Source organism: Alexandromys fortis, unplaced genomic scaffold (assembly GCF_014885135.2).
Source record: "Alexandromys fortis isolate MF-2015 unplaced genomic scaffold, M_Fortis_MF-2015_v1.1 scaffold_118, whole genome shotgun sequence".
In the NCBI taxonomy this organism is placed as follows: domain Eukaryota; kingdom Metazoa; phylum Chordata; class Mammalia; order Rodentia; family Cricetidae; genus Alexandromys; species Alexandromys fortis.
In genome coordinates this window covers 726,147-748,273 of record NW_026068010.1, presented here as the reverse complement: position 1 = coordinate 748,273, position 22,127 = coordinate 726,147, and the positions used below count along the sequence as shown (strand labels likewise).

The following is a 22,127-nucleotide window of genomic DNA, read 5'->3' as shown; positions in this document are numbered from 1 at the left end:
AGGAACGGCCACCACCGGCCCGCTTGGGACTTCACGTTTTAACATTCTCTTCGCCTCCGGTGCAGCAGAAGGTAAAGAGCAATATCCTCAACTTCTTCCTCAGAACTTCTGCACTTCCGTCGTCCCCCGCTCCCCGGGACTTTAATCTTAAAAGCGGAAACCGCGACTGCTGGTGGCACCTTCCCTTTAAAGGACTCAGGAAGTCCCGCCTGCAACGGAAGCAGGCGCGGTCCTTCCGCGGAGCCCGTGTACCGATCTGCCGATTCCTCCCGCTCGCCGTCCCCGGGTAGCGCTAAGGTGAGGGCTCGGCGGTGCGGGGCTGAGGCGGAAGGACGTGTCCCGGGGACAGTGTGCAGAACACCCTAGGCGGACGGGGTACGGCGCCCCCAGGCTTCAGGACCCAACCCAGCTGCCGCGCTCCCGAGCCACTGAACAAGCAATCCCAGCCATTTTCGCCGAGCAGGTGCGCACGCGCACGACCTGGGGGTGGGGCATGTGGGGGGGGGGGAGTGTGTGTCTGGCTTCCTGGTGGCCGTGTCCTTCGGGTGGGCGTGCCCGCTGCCGACCCTTAGAACACCTTGTGAGGATTTTTTATTTTCCTTATTTTTGTATTTTATTGAAACAGGGTCTCACTATGTAGCTCTGGCTGTCCTGGAGCTTACTCTGAAGAGACCCACCTGCCTTAGTTTCCAAAGTGCTGCGACTAAAGGCGCGCGTCGCCGTGCCCGGACTTTTGAAACTCCTGAAAGTGGGGGTGAGAGAATCCATAGTTATAGTGGAGGCCAAAGTTGAGTCCACAGTATATTGAATCTACTCGAGCCCATTCCTTCTGGAGTGAATAGGTGTCAGGATGTCAGGGCTTGTGAGTATGAAGTGACAAATACCATTAGTATGTTTAGGATCCCTTCACAAATTGTTGGAAAACCTGTCCAATCCCAAGCCATAATTCATTTTATTATTATTATTTCAGAAAACTAAGTTAGCAACTCAAATAGCAATTTTTAAAACAAGACATTGTAATACGTTACAGCTCAGAGATAGACTAATTTGATTCATACTAAAGCATGTCAGCAGGGGCTTATTAAAAGTTGTGAACCGTAAGCACTTTGCAGTTCGTAGTTTGCCGTAGCCTTGAATCTGAACTGAGGTGTTTGAGGCAGTGGGCATTTGCTGGTGCTCTGTGCTTTGACGCAAAGTAGGTGCGAAGCATGTTGTGGGTTTTGATGCTGTCAGGCAAGCTCACTGTGGTGTGGCCATAGATCAGGCTGTGTTGAGGACAAAGGCTACTGTGGAGTTGCTAGTTGCAGCATGAGTGCATGCTGGCGGAAGCACCCTGGGCTCATTGTACAGGTGTTTGTGAGTTAATTTTTGATTCTCGCTCATTCTGACATGATATTGAATCAGCTGCCACACCCAGCTACACAGCCCCCAGTTTAAGAAGCTGGATATTAAGCGTTCCTAAGTTTTGTTCTAGAGACGTCTTTGCAGCCCCATCATCACTATCTTGTGAAGATCACAGTCCGGGCGTCACAAGGTAATCAGTCCCTTATCCATAAGAACCTGAGTCCAAGCAGCTCAGGTGTCCATTAATAATAAATTGTCTTCTGCGGGGGTGCAGTGCCATGTCCTGAGGACCGCTTCTCAGAAGAAGGTACAAACTCACAGGTGTTCTGTATCGGCACAGTTAGTCAGGTCAAGCCCAATTTAAAAACTAAAAGCAGGTTTATTTGCACAAAGCAACTGCCCAGGGAGCTCTCCAGCCCCAGAGATTGAGGCGGGAGAAGTCACGCGCCAGGACTACAGCTGGGCGCGCATAGAGCCTCTAGGTGAGGGGTGATGACGTGTCTGCCGTAAGCTGGGTTTGTGCCCAAGTATGGTCAAAAGCTGACCACTTCAGGTGGGGATTTGGGTTGCTGGGAACTTCAGCCTAAGAGATGCTTGCATTTTCAGCATGTTGAAGGGAATTACAGCCGTTTTCCTTAACGTTTAAATCATGCAACTGGCTAGGGAGAGCCCCTTCATGCTGCCAAACTGTAAGTGAAATATCACCGCCAAACAAAATTATAAGGTGTTCAGGGAAATCTAGAACCCAAGAATCTTGTCTAGAAAGGGCTGTCAGGGCTGGACTGTTATGTTAAAAAGACCAAAGGGGGGCAGGCAGTGTCTGCTGGCTACTTTGTAACCTATCCTAGCCACTCGTGGGTGGGTGGAGGATGGCACCAGTTTCTGCATAGGCCGCTCAGTACATTGTTTCTACACAAAGATTTTCCAAGATTGTTGCTGCTGTGTTTGGGGGCTGAGGATTAAACCAGGGCCTTGCACGTTTTTGGCAAATGCTCTACCACTGAGCCAAATTCCCATGTCCCCAGCAAAGAATTCTAAATAATACATTGTTATGAATTTGTGATTTTTTTTTCCTCAGACAGGGTCTCACTGTGTAGACTAGGCTGGCCTAGCACTCACAGAGATCCACTGCCTCTGCCTCTAAAGAGAAGGCGTGCACAAGAAGCACCATGAGAAGTGAGAACAGCACTTTTCATTGTTTGACTGTGGTAAAGAAGCATTTTAAAAAATCAAAGTGCCTATATATGTGTGTGTGTGTGTGTGTGTGTGTGTGTGTGTGTGTATTTCTTGTATTTTACAAGTGCTTGTCTGCATATGTATCTGTGTACCACATGTGTGCAGTCTCCTCAGAGGCGGGAAGAGGGTGTCAGATCCCCAGAACTAGAGTTACAGTTGAACATTTGGACACCATATGAGTGCTGGGAATCCCGCCCAGGTGCTCTACCAAAGGATGAGACTCTTAACCTCTGAGCCATCTCTGGAGCCCCTGAAATGACATTTCTACTTCATCCTTGTAAACAAACCCTTAGGTAAACTTGACTTTTGAGCTGGTACTGTAGGATCTAGGAAACCATAGATGTCACGAATGTGAAAGCAAAGGTGGAGAGCGAAGAGCCGTGCTGTGGTGCTTAGTCTGGTCCCCAGCTGCACTAGGGATGGTGGCCGCCAAGGGGCCATGCCTTGGTGTTGCCTTCCTACGCGTGGATCTGGTGATGTGATCTGTGTGCCGTAAGGTGCCGCAGCCTCGCCTGCACCACACTGTGCTATACTAGCAGACCATGGCCATCGATTGCATGGTAATACACCTTCCCCATTACTTTATCAGGATGGCTGTTCTTCTGAAGAGGCTGACGCTGCAAACCTCAATTGGAAGATGTTTCAGAACACCCATTGTGAAGCCAGACCCGGCACAGCTGTCCCTTGCTGCCTCCACCACGAAGCTTGTGCACCTCACCTTTGCCAAAGGTTTCGGTACTGCTGGAGATGCCCACAGTGGGAAGAGACAGAAGAGGAAAGATGCTTTTACTAACACTGGAAGGAAAATCAGTGAGCGGATTATCCGCGTCCTGGATGAGAAAGGCAGTGACCTGGGACTGATGCATCGAGCCCAGGTGATCAGCCTCATGGACAAGCGGGACTTGAGGCTGGTGCAGAGGAACACCAGATCAGAGCCGCCAGAGTACCAGCTCATGACCGGAGCACAGATCCACCAGGAGCGGCTCAAGCTCCGGGAACAGGAAAAGACCACCCCAAAAGCTGGTAGGTGCTTTAATGTTGGTGCCTCAGATACACCAGAACAGTGTTTCTCAGCTTGTGGGTCGAGATCCCCCTTTGCACAGGGGTATACGGAACAGCAATCAGATCACCGTGAGGGACCATATTAAAGGTGACAACACTAGGAAAGTTGAGAGCCACAGCTTCAGGACATTACAGCAGCACTCACTCTCATGTTTGCCGGGGTGTCAGTGGGATGTGAGGAACCGGGAACTCTGGTGTGCCCGGTTTTACCATCATTGCAGGGAGGTACACATCCCTACTTCCAGTCCCCTCATTTTTGATGTCCCATGTCCATCACTTCTTTTTTTTTTAAACTGTCAAGTGTGGGGGGGAGACACTGTAAGCCCGCCAGAGTGATGGAAGTTGCTGTCATCTTGCAGCCTGGGCTCCAGATGCAGTGGCCAGCCCTGGGGCTGACGGGGCTGATGGCGCAGTGAAGTGACACTCGAGAGAGGTTTTCCAGATCCAACCTCCTTTCTGTCATTTTGCTTTTCAAGCACCTTATAAGTGCTGGAACTGTTCACAGTACCCCTGGCCTGTGCACATGGCCAGTCACCTGTCACTGAAGCCACCTGGAACTGGGCACTCAACGAGGAGTTGGCTTTTATGGCTCCCAGGTATGGAAGACTCCGTTCCATGGGCTTCATGCTGTGACAAGGACTTGGGGACTGGCCCCACTGTGGGAGGCTGAGCGCTATGAGGAAAGATAACCTGTTTTATTACACCCCAGGAATGCTAGCCAGAAAACAGACGTTCATAGGAAACTAACAAGATCAGGGATTCAGGATATCAAACCATGTCATAGCCAGAAAATATGGAGCAGACTGGGAGCCTGGAGAGCCTGGCTGCTTCACTCCTTTCTCACAGAGACCCAGAGCCAACTGGTGGAAAACAAGGGGTGCTAGAAATTTTTAAAGACCTATAAGAAAAGGCACTAAAGGTGGTCGTGGTGGCGCACATCTTTAATCCCAGCACTCGAGAGGCAGAACCAAGCAGATCTCTGAGTTTGAGGCCAGTCTGGTCTACAAATTGAGGTACAGGATGGCGAGGGCTGTTAAACACAGAAATCCTGTCTTGAAAAACAAACAAAAAACAAAGGAAAGGTAATAAACAGTTGTTTATCAGTGAATCTGGCTGTGGTTCAGGTTTTAAAACATTGTGGAAAAGTTGGCATCTCCTCCACTCTCCCAAGAGATGTTGTCATGGACTTGAGCCAGTGTTAATATGACAGATGTTGAGAAACAGTGTGTGGATTTTTAAAATGGCACATCCCATGTTCGCAGGACAGCTGTGGGTAAGTTACTGGATCTGCTTTGTTATTCCATCTCCACAGCATCCGGCCTCTTCCCAGTTCTTTATTCTTCTGAATGCTTGTGTGCAGTCTGGGGTCTGTGAGCCTAAATGGGCCAGGCTGCAGCGCCTCTGTGTTCCAGTACTGTCACAGTGATTCTCAGCACAGTGACAGTGAGGAGCCACTGCTGTCTGAGCGAGTCTCCGAGTTGTCCACTATGCCCCAACTCTATCTCTTGGGTGGTCTTCCTGCAGATTCATAGCTCAGTCTGACACACGTTCTGGGGGTGGGGTCAGTGGGTGAGAGCGCTTGTGCGCAAGAGTGGTTTGAATCCCCACAACCAAGTAAAATCCAGTCTCAGCCGCACTCCAAGCCTGCCCCTTTGGGGAGATGGGAGCCCACAGGCTAGTGACCCTGGTGTACAGTGTGCAAACAAGACTTTCTCAAGGGAGGTGAGGACCGCACGCACACACATCTGCACTCACAAGCACAAGTGCATGCACACTCATGCACACCTGCATTCACAAGCAAAGTGCACACATACACAAAAGCCTTAGCAGATTTTAACTATTAATTTAGCACATTAAAAACAACAAACCTTTATGCCTGTCTCCCCCATTTAAAAAAGCAGCTGATGGTCCACGAGGCTGAAATGAGATGGGGCTCAGAGCCTGTGGGCCTCAACTTTTACCAGTGTGTACGGAAGCTGTTTCAAAGGAGAGCAGAAACAACCCAGCAATAAACTTCACTGTTTCCACCCAGGACCTACTGTGACAAAGGAACTCACATTTTCTTCAAATATTGGACAGCATGATTTGGACACAAAGAGTAAACAGGTTCAGCAGTGGATTGAGAAAAAATACCACGTTCAAGTCACAATAAAGAAGGGGAAAAATGCAGACCAGCCAGGGAATGAGCCGGTGAGTAAGTGTGAGCACCTGCTGGGTCTTTGTTCTCCTGTGCAAAAATACAACTGTCGAAAAACTGGAAGACTACAGGCAAAGAAACTGACTAGTAACTACCACCCTGTATGGTACCAGCTTCCTAGTGTCAGACTGTACACCTACTGTATGTTTTCTGTTATAACGTATTTGCTTCATGTAAACCCTAAGACCCAGGATCAATCCCCAGCATCCACATGGCAGTTGACAAATTTCTAACTCCAGTTCTAGGGAATGACGCCATCTTCTGGTCTCTGTGGGCTCCACACACATGATGTCCATGCAGGCAGAACACCCATACAGTTTTTTAAGAATTGTAATATAAAATCTATATTGTCTTTTAAAAAATACAAAAAGTAGATAATTCATAGGATTCTCTTCTATTTACCTGTTCTCTCGAGAACTTTATTCCTTAGACTTGCTGGAGTTTCTGTGCTGTGCTGTTTGGCCTTAATCCTAGCTCTCTTTATCCACACCAAAGGTGCGCTGCTACAGTGGGTTTGCAGCCTAGGCTGCTCGCGTCACACTCGCAGGGCACAGCTCAACTGCTTCCAACTGAGTCCAGGTGGGACCTTCTTCCCTCCCTTCAGAATAAGGATGGTACTTTGCCAAGACCCAAAGCCAGTGCCTAATTTTGGGAAAGCATGGGTGGGCTAGCTATGACAGAGTGGAGGCTGCAGTCCGTCAGTGTTAGCACACACATGGAGTTCCTATGCAGATGTCAGTGCACAGCAGACATGGGAACTGAGCAGCCTGTCACAGTAGCTCCAACGTGCAATGCTCAGTTTCACCTCAGCGTCAGAGACACCAAGTTTAAACTAATCTTGCACTGTTGTCCTTTTTAGGATGAGATATTTAACCAGATTCTCCAGACTATGCCTGGAATAGCAACCTTCTCAAGCAGACCGAAAGCCACTAAAGGAGGAACGGCCTCCACATGTGCTTTTCGTCCCTTAAGCAAGAAAGAAGAGAAGGCATACAGAGACTCTCAGGAGGCGGAGAGAAGACACACTCTGAGCAAGGATAACAAAAACACGGAGTCAGAAGTTCTGTGTCACTGACTTTAATAAAAAAGTCCAGGCTCATGCAGAAGCTCCTGCTGGCTGCTCTAGAGTCCCTCATGTGGCCAGTGCTGTTCACTGGAGGGTAAGTGATGCAGCTGGTGGGAGCATCTGGCCTTGCAGGCTGCTGCCTGAAGGCTCGGAGGACTCTGGCTCTGGTTTCTTTTTAGGAGGGAGGTACCCACTGAGGTGAGAGGCCAAGCTCCGTCTTTCCCGATGTGGTCTTACCTATGGGAGTAAGGAAAACAGATAACTGAATTCCCCATCAGAATTGCTTGTGTTACAACCATATCCACTTCGATGGAATTATACCTTCAACGGGTGGATACACACACAGCGGTGGGGGCGGGCCAGGTGGAGTCACACCTTCAACAGGTGGACATATATAGGGTGGAGGGGCCGGGGGATAGATGCCAAGCAGACCTTACAGCTAAGTGCTGGTGCAAGCAGCTCGACTTACTTTGAGCTTCATCCTCTTCTTGTCAGGATCGTGCACAATGCTGTGCCTTATAAGGCTTTGCTGCAGTGCAGGAAAAAGAAGGCCACTTTAGAAACCCTTGGTCCAGGGCTGGAGAGCTGGCTCAGTGGTTAGAGCATGAGCCACTCTTGCAGAGGACCCAGGTTCTGTTCCCAGAAACCACATGGCAGCTCAGAACCACATGTATGCTGGTTCCAATAATTAAGCTTTTAAAAATTTAAAAATTCTTGGGTATCTGCTAACATTAAAATGCCATGAAAATCTACAAACTACCAGCTGCCTTTCTGTTGTGGAATGAATTTGACCAGAGCCTAGGGGACTTCCACTTCTCAGTAGAGTGACGTTCAGTCTTTCCCAAGGGCCATGCAGGGAATTTATTCCATCCGTCTACTGACTTAGATCTTGCCTGAGAAGGGAAGCCTGCTGGGATTGAACTCCCAGCTCAGGCTTGCTTAGCTGACTCTCTCTATGGCATCCTTGAAATCTGGCTTCTGCCCTGCTGGCTGGCAGCAGTGGTCACACCTGTCCCAGTATGGATTGACCTGGGCTATGCTTGGAGAGTTTACAGTCCATAGTAAGAGCTTGTAAGACCAGCTAGGCCAAAGCAAACTGCACAGTCCCCTGCTAGGAACCATGTTCTCACCTGACTCTGAATCATGCCAAGATCCCACAGCCCAGAGGTTGCCCATCCGTGGTACCCACCTCCTTTCTCAGGCCCTACGTGATGGTCTACAAGTTCACAGAGTACTGGCTCTCTAAGTAAGTGGAGATAAAGGACCCTGGCTCTCCCACAGCACAGCTAGAATCCCCTAGAGCAGTGGTTCTTAACCTGAGGGTCAAGACCCCTTTGGGGTTGACTATCAGATATCCTGCATATCAGATATTACATCATGATTTATAACAGTAGCAAAGTTACAGTTATGAAGTAGCAAAGAAATAATTTTATGGTTGGGGGGGTCACCATATGAGGAACTTCAAAGGGTCACAGCATTAGGAAGGTTGAGAACCACTACCATGAGCAATTGTCAAAATAAGTTCATCAGCTTCCAAACCTGGGGCTTCTGGCCTGGCTGGGTCAGAATGGGGACCTGGGGTTCTGCAGGCTGGATATGAAGACCACCTGGTTGGAGCAGGACACTCACTTTCATTGCAAACGTCTTGCCACAGCCAGCATGCTCACACACGAATGGCCGCTCTTCCTCATGGAAGGAGAGTATGTGGCTCTGCAGGTTGAACAAGGTAGTGTAGGTTCTCCCACAGCCTTCTCGCAGACAGTGGTACACGTCTCTCTCTGGAGCATGAGTCTTCATGTGCTGCTTAAGGTAGTCTTTGCGCTTGAATGTCTTCTGGCACACCGCACAGGTGACTTCCTCTGGTGGGGAGACACTCACTTAGCCAACCTCTCTATTACTGCACGTCTAGTCCTGAGACTACACTCAAACCGGGGATGTCAGAGGAAACTTAAACCCCTCATCTCACTGCCGCTGGCTCCAAACCCTTTAAGTCCTCTCATGACTCCCAACTTCCCTGACTCTTCATTTGGCAAGGAGCAGGTGTCCCTAGCATGGTGACTGGGCAGGCATCTGCCTCTGTCCTCTGACATGCATGAACATTTCCCAAGAAGCCCTGCAGAGTTGCAGAGTCTCACAAAACCCAAGTGAACAGCAACACCAGCTTGGAGATGTGGAGCCCAGGAAGCCAGCACTAGACGATGCCGAGCCCCTCCTTTACAGCATCTGTGTGCATCTCAGTCTTTCAGAGTGCGCCCTCAGCTCCCCGTCGCCTACCTTTATGGGCTTCCCTCATGTGCTTCAAAAGCTCTGTCCATGTTTTTGCCACAAAGGAACATCCCTTTTGACACAGATAGCCTGTTCAACAAAACAAAAATAAAAAATTATCCACTGCCTATTCTGAATGCCCAGTGCAACCTGATGACAATCAGAAAGGAACCGTGTGCCGCTCTGCTGGAGGAAATGAAGTGGGGGTGTTATGCTCACTGCTCTGGCAACTTCGACTGTCTAAACCTTTTGCGCACTTTAGAGGAGCTAACTAGAAAGAGACTCATAGGTGGTACACAAAAAGGGTTATTAATAATCTCGAAGCATAGCCAGGTGCTTAGTACCACACTGGTTTAATGGCAATGACAAGGGACCAAGACCCAAATAACAGAGCAGTGTCCTTTGCCACACAGCTCTGTGTACTTAGTGTGACCATGAAGTGGACCAAGGATACCAAGCGGCCTGAGCAGCAAGCACATCCTGCTATTGGTGTGTCTCTCAGTGCCAGCATAGTGCCGGTCTGTACGTACCCTCGTGAACCTTCCCATGCCGCTTCAGCCTGCTGGGTGAGGCAAAGTGCTTCCCACATCCCTCCTGGGGGCACCTGAGAAAGCAGCACAGGAAGCATTAGCTAGTCCCTGACCGTGGAGAACTTTGCTGAGATCCTCTCACCAGAGCCCATCGCTTCCCACACCAAATCTGTCACCAAAATACTCAGCTGTGGCCCTAAATACAAACACCAGTGACTTGGCCAGCTTTGGAGCAAAACAAGCTATTTTGAGAAAAAAAAATCACACATCTTTTGTTTATGTCATCAAATTAAAAGTTCTCATAGTTCTGAAAATATCCTGCATTGTGGCCACAGAAGCTACTTCAGGAGGCTGGCTGACTTGGTTTAGGTGACAATGGACCATCCTGAGCTGTCTGTCTGTGTGGCCAAAATGTTGTCAGATAAGAACATGGTGCAGGGCCTGGAGGTGCAGCTCAGTGGGGACCAGTACCAGAAAAACGCCAACAAGAGACTGTGTAGCTGGGTGGTGGTGGCACATATCTTTAATCCCAGCACTCCGGAGGGAAGCAAAGACAGGTGGATCTCTGTGAGTTCAAGGCCAGCCTGGTCTACAAAGCAAGTTCCAGGACAGCCAGAACTGTTACACACAGAAACTTGTCTCAAACAAACCAAACCAAACCAAATGGTGTTTGCTGCTGGGCATGGTGGTCCATGCCTTTGATCCCAGCACTGAGGAGCAGGGACAGGACAACCGAGAGTCCAAGGCTAGCCTGAGCTGTGCAGCAAGAGCCTGGCTCAAGGAAACAGAAAAGGGAAGCAACCAGGGAGGAAAGGGAGACGGTAACAGCAGATGCAAGGGCTGCAGGGGAGTGAGGAAAGAAGGGCTGAGTGCTGGCTCCTCAGTACCAGTGAAAACTGCACAGCAGGGCAGCGCCAGGGCCACAGGCCTGTGGGTGACACCGCACTGTCACTGCAGCAGCACAGGGCACAGCGCAGCCGGTGGGAGCCAGAAGCAAGGCCCTAATCAGCCCAACTGTGCAGGGCGACACCACACAGGCAGGCAGGCTCCGTGGCACACACACCTGACCACCGCACCGCACCCCATGTGTCCTGAGTACTCAGGAAACCCTCAGTGCAGATAGAGCCCAGTTACTTCCGTTCTGTAGAGAAAGCGTCTTCAGGATGGCATACCATAAAGCCGAACAGGCGGTTCCTCGCCTTCACTTCAAGCTTAGCCAGCGCTGTAAGATTCTCACAAGCTGTTCTCCACACACGCAAAATGATTTTTAGAGACATGAAAACAAATATAACTGTTCAAGTCCCCACGGGCACACACGACAGCTCCGCTCAGGACCCCGATCTTTGTCCTTCTCTGAACTGCAGTGTTGGCAAAGCACTGACCTGAAGAGCGGCTCGCCCGTGTGCTGGCACTGATGTGTTTTCAGCTGCTGGTGCTTCTTAAAGGCCTTCGTGCAACCTTCAAAACTGCACTGTGAAGACATAAATGCACTGTTCAGTAAGGGAGAGACTCAACAGCTGCTGAAGTCCTCTCGAGACTACAGATGGCCCCGTGGTTAAGGACACTGCTTCTCTCTCGGAGGATCCAGTGCGGACTCCAGCACCCACCTGGTGCTTCACAAGCTCCCTAACTCCAGTTCCAGAGGAACTGACACCCTCCTCTGACCTCCACAGGCACCAACATGCGTGTGGCGCACAGGCACATACGCAGGCAAAACACTTGCACATAAAATGAATAAATAGAAAACTTTTTAAATTAAACAATAGTTTCTCAGGATCTAAGTGCCTTGGGGAAGTATAAACTTTACCCACTTAGTCCCTGTGAAATGCTTCATCTCAAAATTTAAACAGCAACGACATTCAGAAAAGCAAGCATGCTTCTGCTGGGGTGGCCAGCAGTAACATAGGGTGCCCAAGGTGAGTCTGCAAAGGGAGAACTTGCATGACGAGGACAGCCAATGCTGGGCCTCGCATACCCAGCAAGAGAAAATCTGCCTTCTGTGAACTCGCTTTGGTGGCAAAGGTAAAAATGTTCAGAGTTGAAGCATATAAAGCCATACTCACTATATACTGCTTCTGTGGATTTTCATGCTTACGTTCAATGTGTTTCTTCAAGTTGGATTTTGTGCTGAATTTCTGATTACAGCCATTATCATCACAACTGCAAGAGATTGTATGAACCAAAATATAATACACTAACGTGAAAGAGGGTTTAGGGTGTGAACATCTGGGGCTGGAGAGACAGCTCAGGTAACAGCACTGGCTGCTCGAGCATAGGACTCAGGTTCAGGTCCTAGCACCCATGTGGTGGCTTGTAACCACCTGTAACTCCAGTTCCAGGGATCTTATGCCCTCTTCTGGTCTCCACAGGCACCCTGCACTCACAACACAGAAATACATGCAGGCAAACCCCCATACATATAAAATAATAAAATGGTATTTTAAAAAAGGATGTGCATATCCTTCTACATTATAAAAGCTGATGATTCCAAAGAACACTATAAAGTAGCCTTTTAGTAAATCCCAAAGCTGCTGGCGTTGTGGCTTGGTGGAAGGTCTTGTGCTTGTGTCAGGGGTTGGGGGACAGTAGCACATGCCACACCATGTCATGCAGGCCTCAGCTGGAGGTGTGCAACAGGATGCTTTGCACGTCCACTGGGGCAAAATGCACACTGGCTCACCCATCCCTGTACACTGGCAAAGGGAGGAGAACACCAGCCTCGGACACCTGATCGCACCTCGGGCTCCAGGTTCCACCATTTTGATTTAGAATCCAATAACCTAACTTTTGTGAGAAATGTCCCCATAAACTGCATTTTCAACAGGAAAAGAGCCTGGCTCTAGTATTGTCACCACAGGTAAAAAAAAAATAATACTTGGCACAAAACTGTGACCCACTGTCCCCTCTGGGATGTCACTAAGCCATTCCACTTCCCCTTGGCCTTGAAGGAGTTAAGTCCCTTGGGAGGAGTTCATGGCCTAAGCACTGAAGGAGGGCTCCTTTCCCAGTCTCGCTGCACTAGAAGATGCCCCCTGGGCACTGTGCACCTGGGCAAGGGGTCAAGAGTCCGCAAACACTATGAGGGGGTACAGTGCAGAGGCCACACCAGCACCTGGGAGGGGGGTTATGTACCTGAGCTTTCCCCCCACTGCCCCTCCAATTAGAGGTGGCCATGGCTAAGCTCAGGCCACCCCACCCAACACTCATGGCGCCTGAAATGGGAACAGCATGCCTACTGCCCTCCTTGAAAAAGCTGGGCACCAAAAAGGCATCTTGGACTACAGGGTTGAAGGACCAAGATGAGAATGGTATAGAGAGACCAATCTGGAGCCCAAGTCCCCAAAGACCCTAGAGTACCCTACCCTTCCCAATCCTACTTCTGCATTCCAGTCAGAACACAGAAAGCCCGATATGTGAGCGACTTGGGCTTACTTCCTCTGCACTTTAAAACTACAGACAGTAAAAACACAAGCACAGGACGGGAGGACAGGGTCACAAATCCTGGCAGGAACCAGTGGCAGGGGCAAGAAGGACCCTGGCAAGCTGGAGAAAAGCGTTGCTGTCAAGGACAGCTGGACCAGTTTCATTTCTGAGGGCCCAGCACACGGGGAAGATACGGAGAAAAGGACAGAGGAGCACAGGCATTGCACGGCACAGAAGGGGCACGGATGCCATACAATCTGAGTGCAAAACCACTGCCAGCCTGAGCCACCGGCGACACTTCGAGGTTCAAATTCAGGTTGTCAAGCTTGGTGGCAAGTACTTTTACCAGCTAAGCCATTTCGCCCGCACCCTCCATTCTTAATCCTATGAATCAGCAGTCATCTTGCCAGGGCTACGTGCAAGACAGGACCCACTGCAAAGGTCTAGTCAGCCCGTACTCACACAAACGGCTTTTCTCCGGTGTGAATCAGGACATGTCGACTCAGATGGTAGTCTCTGATGAATGCCTTGCCACAGCCCTCATAGTCACAAACAAATGGCCTCTGGTGCAGAGAAAAGGGGGAAGGAAAAATGTTACAGTTATTGATTGAATGATTGATTGTGTGTGTGTGTACCACTACATACATGCGGAGGTCAGAGGACAACTTTCAGGGTCAGTTCTTTCCGTCTACCCTTGGGTTCCAGGAATCCAGGTCCTTAGATCTGGCTCCCAGTGCCCCTCCTCACCAAGCCACCTCATCAGCTCTGTTGTTACAAGTCTGATCTGTGGGAGGCAAAAGCTTTGGGCTTCCTCTTCAGGACTATGTCCATTCAGCAAGGCAAGAGCTAATTCTGCTGCAATGAATTCCACATCATAAACACCCCATCTTCTCACAAGGTCACTGCTTTGTGGACTGACAGTGTACTGACTGGTTTTGTCTGCCAATTTGACACAAGCTAGAGTCATGAGAGGAAGAAGCCTCAGTTGAAGAAATGACTTGATGAGATCCTGTAAGGCATTTTGTCATTTAGTGATCAGCAGGGGGAAGGACCAGCCCATTGTGGGTGTCACCATCTCTGGGTTGTTGGTGCTGGGTTCTCTAAGGTGGCTTGAACAAGTCATGGGAAGCAAGCCAGTAAGCAGCTCCCCTCCATGGCCTCTGCATCAGCTCCTGCTTCCAGGATCCTGCCCTGTCTCTGTTCCTGTCCTGACTTCCTTCAGTGATGAACAGCAATGCTGAAGTATAAGCCAAATAAACCCTTCCCTCCCCAACTTGCTTTTTGATCTTAGTGTTCTGTCACAGCCATAGAAAGCCTAAGACAGACAGCACCTGAAATACGCAGGTGAACCCGCTCCTAGCAGGGACCAGGATTCCCTTGCAAACCCCTTTTCAAGGTTACTTTGCTGTGATCACATGTGGCCTGTTTGCGCATCTCTCCCACAGCATCCCAACCAATGGTAATTCAGGGCAGAGGAAGGAGCAGGTTGTCTCATCCCTGGGAGCTCAGTGTCTGGACTAAGAGATGCCTGAGGCACCTATACAGGAAAATAAATGCATCACAGTTGAAAAAGCTCATAGCTGCAAAGGGTGGGCAAAGGAAACAGCTCTCAGCCCTAACTGCAATCTCCTTTTGGGACCCTGGAAGGAGGGGAGGGGAGCGGAGGGGAGGGGATGCTCTGGTGGGATCCACAGTAAAGATTACATATACATATATATCACATGTACCTAACTATGGAAATACTCTGAAATCCAGGAGAGTGGTACCAAGACCTCATTCACAGTACTAGACAGCAGTGGACAGGAGCACACAGGTGAGCCGCACTGCCCAGAACAGAGTCAAAGAACCTTGTCCTTGTTCAGCTCCAGTCCCAGAGTAGGGTCGACACTAGTCAAATTACTGTGGGACAATAAACACAACTTAGTGTCCAACCAAAGTGGAGCATTTGTAGTCTAGAAGGAAAGACAAGCTCTGCCTCCGACACGGACCAATGTGGGACCAGAATGGGCAAGGAGAAGAGGGGCTAATGTCACAAAGGATGTTATGAGGGATGGCAGTAATGGGTAAGTCTGCCAAGAGACGGGCCAGGGGAAAGATCCAAACAGGAAGGCTTTACCTGACTACCCTTTGCCCAGCTTGATACCTGACCAAAGCCCTGCAATTAAAAGGGAACCCTTAAGCTTTCCCCTGCAGGAGCTCTAGGAGGCGGAGATTCACTGGATGGGTGTGTCTAGGGGGTATCTGACTTCCAGATCCCAGTACCGGTCTGACCCCCTACTAATGATGACTGACTGGGGCAAGGGCTGCCCTAGACCTCCGTCCTTGCTCCACCAAGGCCAAGACTAGAACGCAGCCCCCACGCCGTGTTGGCCACGCGCATCCGCGGCCAGGTTACCTCCCCCGTGTGCTTGCACAGATGAGCGTCTAGCTTCCAGGCTTTGTTGTAACTGGCGCCACAGTCGGGGAAGGAGCAGATGAACCTGGTGGGGAGCGCGGGGCGCGGCGGGGCGGGGCCCGCACAGGCCGCCACGAACGCGTCCTCGAAGGTCAGGGACGACACGGCTTCCGCGACCGAGACCCGCGGCTCCAGGGCGACGCGGCCGCTCCCGGGCCGAGGCGGGGCAGCCACGTGCAGCTCCAGGAACGCCCGGACAGCACAGGCAATCAGCGTGCGTTCCCCGGACTCCACACTTCCGGGAACGCGGCCTCGCCGGGCTCCAGGCCCCGCCCAGCAAACCAGCCGCGCCTCGACTGCGCATGCTCAGAGAGCCCGGCAGAAGACCCTGGCTGCGCATGCGTTCGAAAAGGCCGGCTTTGTGCTCAGCTGTCTGGGTTTACAAAAAACCGGAAGCACTGCTTAAGGACCCAAAGTGCCCACCTGGTTTAAGATGGCCTGTTCTTCACATTCCAGGTTTGCCCTCTGCCTCCTGCCACAAGCCCCAGACACAGTACATCTCAAGCTTGTCTGCTCATTCGCTTAGCGTGGGGATTTTTCAAATTTCCAAAACCCCGAGTTTATCAGGATCAATTAAACAGTAATTTCTGAAGGCAAATATGCTGATGAGTGGTTTGTCGACTTTTTGTTTTTGAGTCCTCAAGTGTTTGGGGCCGTTCTCGGCCCTAGGCTTTCCTCTTTCCGTTCTTTTGATTTAATCTCTGTGTTGGCAGAGACTGAAAAATGCCCTTTTTGAATCTTTACCAGCATTTATGAAGGGCTGAGCTAGCTGATCTTACTGTTGGCTGAGTGAAGATGACTATGAATTATCTTTACTAAAGAATGTTTTGAACGCACTGTACCCCAGTAAAAACTCATCCACGTGAAAAGGAATTGATTGGCTAGGCGGTGGTGGCGCATGGCATGCCTTTAATCCCAGGACTCGAGACAGAGGCAGGTGGATCTCTTTGCGTTTGAAGCCAGCCTGGTCCACAGAGTGAGTTCCAAGACAGCCAGGGCAATACAGAGAAAACTGTCTCAAAAAAACAAATGGAAAAGGGGGGGGGGTTGGAAGGATACAAGAGGGTCTCAACAAACCAGATGCAGAAAGGTCTGGGGACAAGAAAGTTGTTCACAGGTCATTTTCTGTGTCGCTATTGGGATCTCCTCATGCTCATCCTTGCTCCTTGGATTCACGCCCCACGTGCCTGTGTGTATAGCTGGCTGGCTCTCACTTGGTCCCCCTCCCACATCCCCCCCCCATCTCCTCCACTCTAACTTCAGACACGCCCTCCCAGTTCCGGTCCTCTCCCTACCTCTCTGTCAGTCCTTCCCTTTCTCTGAAGATCAGCTTCTAGAAGATTCTGAGGTCCTGTTCCTCTGACTCTTGTTTTCCAAGGACTTTGGTCTCAGCTAAGCAGCATGGACCGCGTAATCTTCCCCCATCTATCCTCTTAGCGAATAACCTTGGTTAGACAATATGGTGCCCAGCTAAGATTCAGGCTCTTCTCAGACCTGAACATCTCCGCCCCGTTCCGGTGGGCGGGGCTTGTGAGTCATGTGGATCAAGAAGATTTACAGAGAACTATCACACCCATACTCTAGCTGGGGTCTCTCTCCATCACTTGACTTTGTTCTCCATTACTCAGGGGGATCTTCACTCATCCTTGGATTCTGTTCCCAACTTTGAGGCTACTTTGACTCTATCAGTCAGAAGCAACCGTGTGTGATTTCCAAGCCTAAGTCTCAAGAAAACTTGTCTGTGTCCCCTGGACCTGTGCCTTTGCCCAAGGATAAAAATTTTGTCCCAAGAAGAAAAGACTGGAGGAGCAAAGCTGAGCCCTACCAGCCAAGCCCAGCATGAATAAGCCAGTCAGCCATACCAGCCGGATCCAGCACGCATCTGTGGCAATGACTAGAAGCCATTGAGTTGTAGAGAGGCTTATGGGCCAGCGATTTGGTAGCAATAACCAATACACCCTTGGCTGGCTTATGCTCATATAAGAAACGTGCTCAGCTGTAGGTGGGTTTTTCTTTGGGCTGCCAGCTCACACACACACACACACACACACACACACATCAGAGACTTCTTTTTTAAAAAAAATATTTTTTATGATTTATTTAATGTGCATTGGTGTGAAGGTGTCAGATTCCCTGAAACTGGATCTTCAGACAGTTGTGAGCTGCCATGTGGGTGCTGGGAATTGAACCCAGGTCCTTTAGGAAGAGCAGTCAGGGCTCTTAACCACTGAGCCATCTCTCCAACCCTCACAGAGACTTCTTATTAAGTATGAAAGGTCAGCCAATAGCTTAGGCTTTTATAACTTAAGTTAACCTGTATCTTTTAATCTATGTTCTTTTACATGGCTTGTTTGCCTTTACTTTATGAAGCCCATGATGCTGGCTCTGCATCCCTGGCATCTCCTCAGGATTCTGCCCTTCTTCTTTCCAACATCCTCTCCGCCTGAAAATGCTGCCTAGCTATTTGCCGTTCAGCTTTTTATGAAACCAATCACAATTGACATATCTTTACACATTGTATACAAGTATCTTGCGACACTCAGCCAACAAACATGCTCAAATGTGTTTCTGTCATCCTTCAAACAAACAACTCTGTCTTAGATCCCGGTGATTACACCGTTCATTACTGATCACACCCCTGCCCTTCATAGCCACTTGTTTTAAAAACAACTTACTCAAGCCGGGCGGTGGTGGCGCATGCCTTTAATCCCAGCACTTGGGAGGCAGAGGCAGGTGGATCTCTGTGAGTTCGAGACCAGCCTGGTCTACAAGAGCTAGTTCCAGGACAGGCTCCAAAACCACAGAGAAACCCTGTCTCTAAAAACCAAAAAAAAAGGAAAAAAGACAAAAAAAAAACTTACTCCTTTTGCCCAGTCACACTTTAATCGTTACCACCACCACCACCACCACCACCATCATCATCATCACCAAAACGTTAAGCATGCCCCAAAATGGAACCAACAGTACACAGAGCCCATTGGACTCTCACTCAGCTTCAACCACTGTCAAATTTTGGCCATTCTGATTGCATCTTAGTCTCTATACCCTTAAGACCCACATGCCTTTAAGCCCAGCATATCCAAAGCGTCTCTTCTTACCCCTGTGAATGCTGCGACAGTCTACCCGCCAACTGACCATAAATGTCCCATTCTAGACTCTACTTACTCATTTTCACTTATGCCCAAGGAAGACCTTAGCGCTCTAGTATCAAGGCTGAGCCATGACTCCATCAGCAAAGGAGTACCAGGGAGACTTCAGTTCTATCTCACTACACGAAGAGAATTCTGTTACTCAGGGGCTTTTCTTTCCCCAAAACTAATCCAGATATCCTATGGTCTCTGGTTAATTCCATCGAGACCTTCAAAACCATCTGACATCTGTGATCTCATCAGGTAGAGCGTATTCCATAACTGAGGGAGAAGCCCCTTCCAGAAGCTGGTCCCTTCCCGCGTTGTCTATGATTACAAAGAGTGATCATTTTTTGAACCAACACTTGACAGAACAAATATGCTATTAAAGAAGAAGTGGGTATATAGTGGATTGGAAAGGAAGTTCTGGAATACTAAGTGCACCCTAAGAGGACCTTGTCATTAGCAGAGTTGGAGGTCTGGAGTTGAGGGGGTAGCCATCCGACTGGGACGGAGGAGGCCTGTGAGTGCTTACTCTGCTGGTTAGAGATGCAGGCTTTGGGGTGCTGGGCCCTGACTTTGTGTCCTGTTTCCTAATTGACCTTTAGGCAGTTAATTTCTCTGAAATCCACGTTTTCTATAAAAAACAGTTCCAGTGCCAGTGGCCCTAGAACTGCGTGAGATAATAAGCCCGTGTGTGATGTTTAACACAGGGCTAAGTCATTAGAACACAGCAGCCTGTTCGCTTCAGATCTAGAGCAGTTGACACTTCTATCTCTCTAAGGAAGTTCTGTGCCTTCCACGAGCTTCTTGGCTGGTACACTTTTTAAGCTTCTGTCTTGAAGAAGTCTCCGTGGTAAAGTACCAACAGTGGCCTCCGGCCAGCGGCCATATAGGACCCCAGGCTCTCAGTCAGCAGCCATAAAGGACCCTGCCCTTCTGAAAAGTAACCCTGGCTCACTTCTTCACGGTGCACGGTGGTTCTGGGGAGACCCTGAAGGGAAGAAAGACCAACTGTATCCAGACTCCTGACCCACAGAAACTGTGTAATAAGAAATGCTGGTTGTGGGGCTGGACGTGGTACATGCCTGTAATCCCAGCACTCAGGAAGCAGAGGCAGACAGTTGTCTTTAAGTTCAAGGTCAGCCTGGTCTCCACACAAAGTTCCAGGCAGCCAGAACTACACAGAGTGACCCTATTTCAAAAACAAAACACCAAACCAAACACAAAAAATTAAATGCATGTCGGAAAACAAAACAAAAAGAAATGTGTGGTGGTTTAGCCCACTAAGTAAAGGGCGAAATTGTTATTCGCCCAACCAACATATAGAGCCCAAGTTCTGTACTTCACAAAGTAACTCTAGAGTTGGAGCTGGGCTCTCACAAAGGAGAGAAGAGATAAGCAAGAAGGAAGAAGGGCCTTCTGGGAATCAGGGAAGACTCTGACACAGAATTCAGTCATTTAGAAAACGTAGCCAGGCGGTGATGGCCTTTAATCCCAGCACTCGGGATGCAGATAGTTGGAGCTCTGTGAGTTTGAGGCCAGCCTGGTCTACAGAGCGCGTTCCAGGACAGCTACAAGTATACAGAGAAACCGTCTTGAAAAACAAGCAAACGGGGCTGGAGAGATGGCTCAGTGGTTAAGAGCCTGGCCTGCTCTTCCAAAGGTCCTGAGTTCAATTCCCAGCTCACAACCATCTGCAATGAGGTCTGGTGCCCTCTTCTGGCCTGCAGACATACAGACAGAATATTGTATACATAATAAATAAATAAATAAATAAATATTTAAAAAAAAGAAAAACAAGCAAACAAAAAGTAATAATAAATACAATTTGTATTATCTTATGTGTATGGCTTCTTTGTTGCGTGTGTATTTGTGCATCGTGTGTGTACAGTGATCACCAAGGCCAAAGCGGGCAGCAGACACCTGGGACTGGAGTTACAGGGCCCGCCATCACGTGCAGGCTGGGAGAGCAGCCAGTGTTCCTAACCACTCACCTAGCTCTTCAGCCTCAATTCAGCTAGTTTATATTTCTTCCTAACCAAAATTCAGATGTATACTGTGCTAAGATTGAGCATGTATGGTAAAATCTGCAATCTCCTAGGGCAGACCACACAATCCCCGAGATGGTCTGCCCTAGGAGACTTCAGTGTGGGATCCCGTTTGTCCGAGTTCTGCTTTTTATAACTGCTGGAAGTTGAATGCAAGGCTTCGTCCATAAACGCAAGCAGCAGTATCTGCTCTTTCCTCTTATTTGAGCGGTGAGCGAAGTCTTATTCGTGTAGCCCTGGCTGGCCTGAAACTCGCCGCATAGACCAGGCTAGTCTCGAACTCAAGAGATCCTTCTGCCTTTGCTTCCTGAGTGCTGGAATTAAAGGTGCGGGCCACCATGCCCAACATGTTCTTTCTTCTTTTGTCACCCAGGTGGTGGTACGGTAGAAAACTCTTTGGGTTGGTTCCGGTCGTCACCACCAGCAAGTGACTCAGGCAGCAGCCCCCACCCCGTAGCGGTTCCTCTAAAGAGTTGAAGTCACCCTGGCCAACAGCCGTCACTAGGGTGGTTTCAAGTCATCTCAGCAGGTTGTTTGACCTCTGTGCTGCTGCCCTGTCAGGCACATACCCTCCTCCCCATAGCAAGGCTTAACTAACCCGTGTAAAGGAGCCAAGCACTTGGCTGAGGGGACCTGTTCTGAGGTTAACTCTCATCACCCCCATCTCTGTGCTCTGCATGTCAATCACAAAATACTGTGTGTCCGTAAGCAGTAGGTTTACACTGACACCTGAGTGCTGGCCCAGGTGAAAAGTGACTGTATGAATAGCGCTAAGTAAATTTCATGAGTTAGGAGACAAAGGTTCACAAACCAAATCTAACCATTTTGCCTCTGGGTTAAGCAAGAGAGCATCCCCTGCCGCACAACACCTCACCTGCAGCTCCAGTCCCACAGGGCCCCCAGTCTTCCAGAAAGGCTACAGAAGCTTCTGTCTGATTGCTCGGCAAGGGCAAGCTGTCACTTGTGGCTTGTCCTCGCCCCTTGCTATGCACTTGCCTCCCAGTCTCCATACCCATTCCTTGCGTGTTCCCCTTGATGTTTGCAGATAATCTAGAATTGTGGACAGGCTGCTGATGCTCGCTCCGTTTAGTCTTCTTCATTATCGACTGGTCACATGACTCCCCGCTGGCTTTTCTGATTAGCCCTCCTCTCCCTTGGTCGGATCGTGCCTTCTCCTGCAGCCCTAAAAGCTCTTGGGGGGGGGGGTGCGCCACCAGCCCATCTCTAATCACTGCCACCCACTTCAAGTCCATTTTAGTCTGAGGGAGCCAGACACTGTCTAGCCAGTGAGGCTTAATTGCTCTCTGATTACCCTTGGGGTCAGGCTCTCTCTCGCCAACACACAGTCTCCATCTGCAGCACATGCAAGG

General features: G+C 49.6%; 2 protein-coding genes across 5 annotated transcripts; one reads left to right on the top strand and one right to left on the bottom strand.

Annotated features, from left to right (window-relative positions):
* The first annotated feature begins 221 nt into the window (after nucleotides 1–221).
* Nucleotides 222–6,914, top strand: Mtif3 (mitochondrial translational initiation factor 3). 4 transcript variants are annotated; one of them, XM_050161944.1, is made up of 4 exons: nucleotides 222–297; nucleotides 3,170–3,603; nucleotides 5,675–5,832; nucleotides 6,699–6,914. In XM_050161944.1, the coding sequence occupies exons 2-4, from the start codon at nucleotides 3,171–3,173 to the stop codon at nucleotides 6,912–6,914; spliced, it is 807 nt and encodes a 268-aa protein (XP_050017901.1). In that variant the 5' UTR covers nucleotides 222–297; nucleotide 3,170. The 4 variants fall into 4 exon arrangements, with proteins under 4 accessions (XP_050017901.1, XP_050017899.1, XP_050017900.1 ...); XM_050161942.1 differs by having other exon boundaries at nucleotides 227–463; XM_050161943.1 differs by lacking the exon at nucleotides 222–297 and adding an exon at nucleotides 539–1,534.
* On the bottom strand, nucleotides 6,901–21,857 carry Gtf3a (general transcription factor IIIA). The gene is made up of 10 exons (XM_050161902.1): nucleotides 21,632–21,857; nucleotides 15,519–15,874; nucleotides 13,586–13,686; nucleotides 11,764–11,860; nucleotides 11,083–11,171; nucleotides 9,701–9,774; nucleotides 9,180–9,260; nucleotides 8,535–8,764; nucleotides 7,375–7,434; nucleotides 6,901–7,142 (listed from the first exon to the last, which is right to left on the bottom strand). The coding sequence occupies exons 1-10, from the start codon at nucleotides 21,855–21,857 to the stop codon at nucleotides 6,990–6,992; spliced, it is 1,467 nt and encodes a 488-aa protein (XP_050017859.1). The 3' UTR covers nucleotides 6,901–6,989.
* Nucleotides 21,858–22,127: the final 270 nt, after the last annotated feature.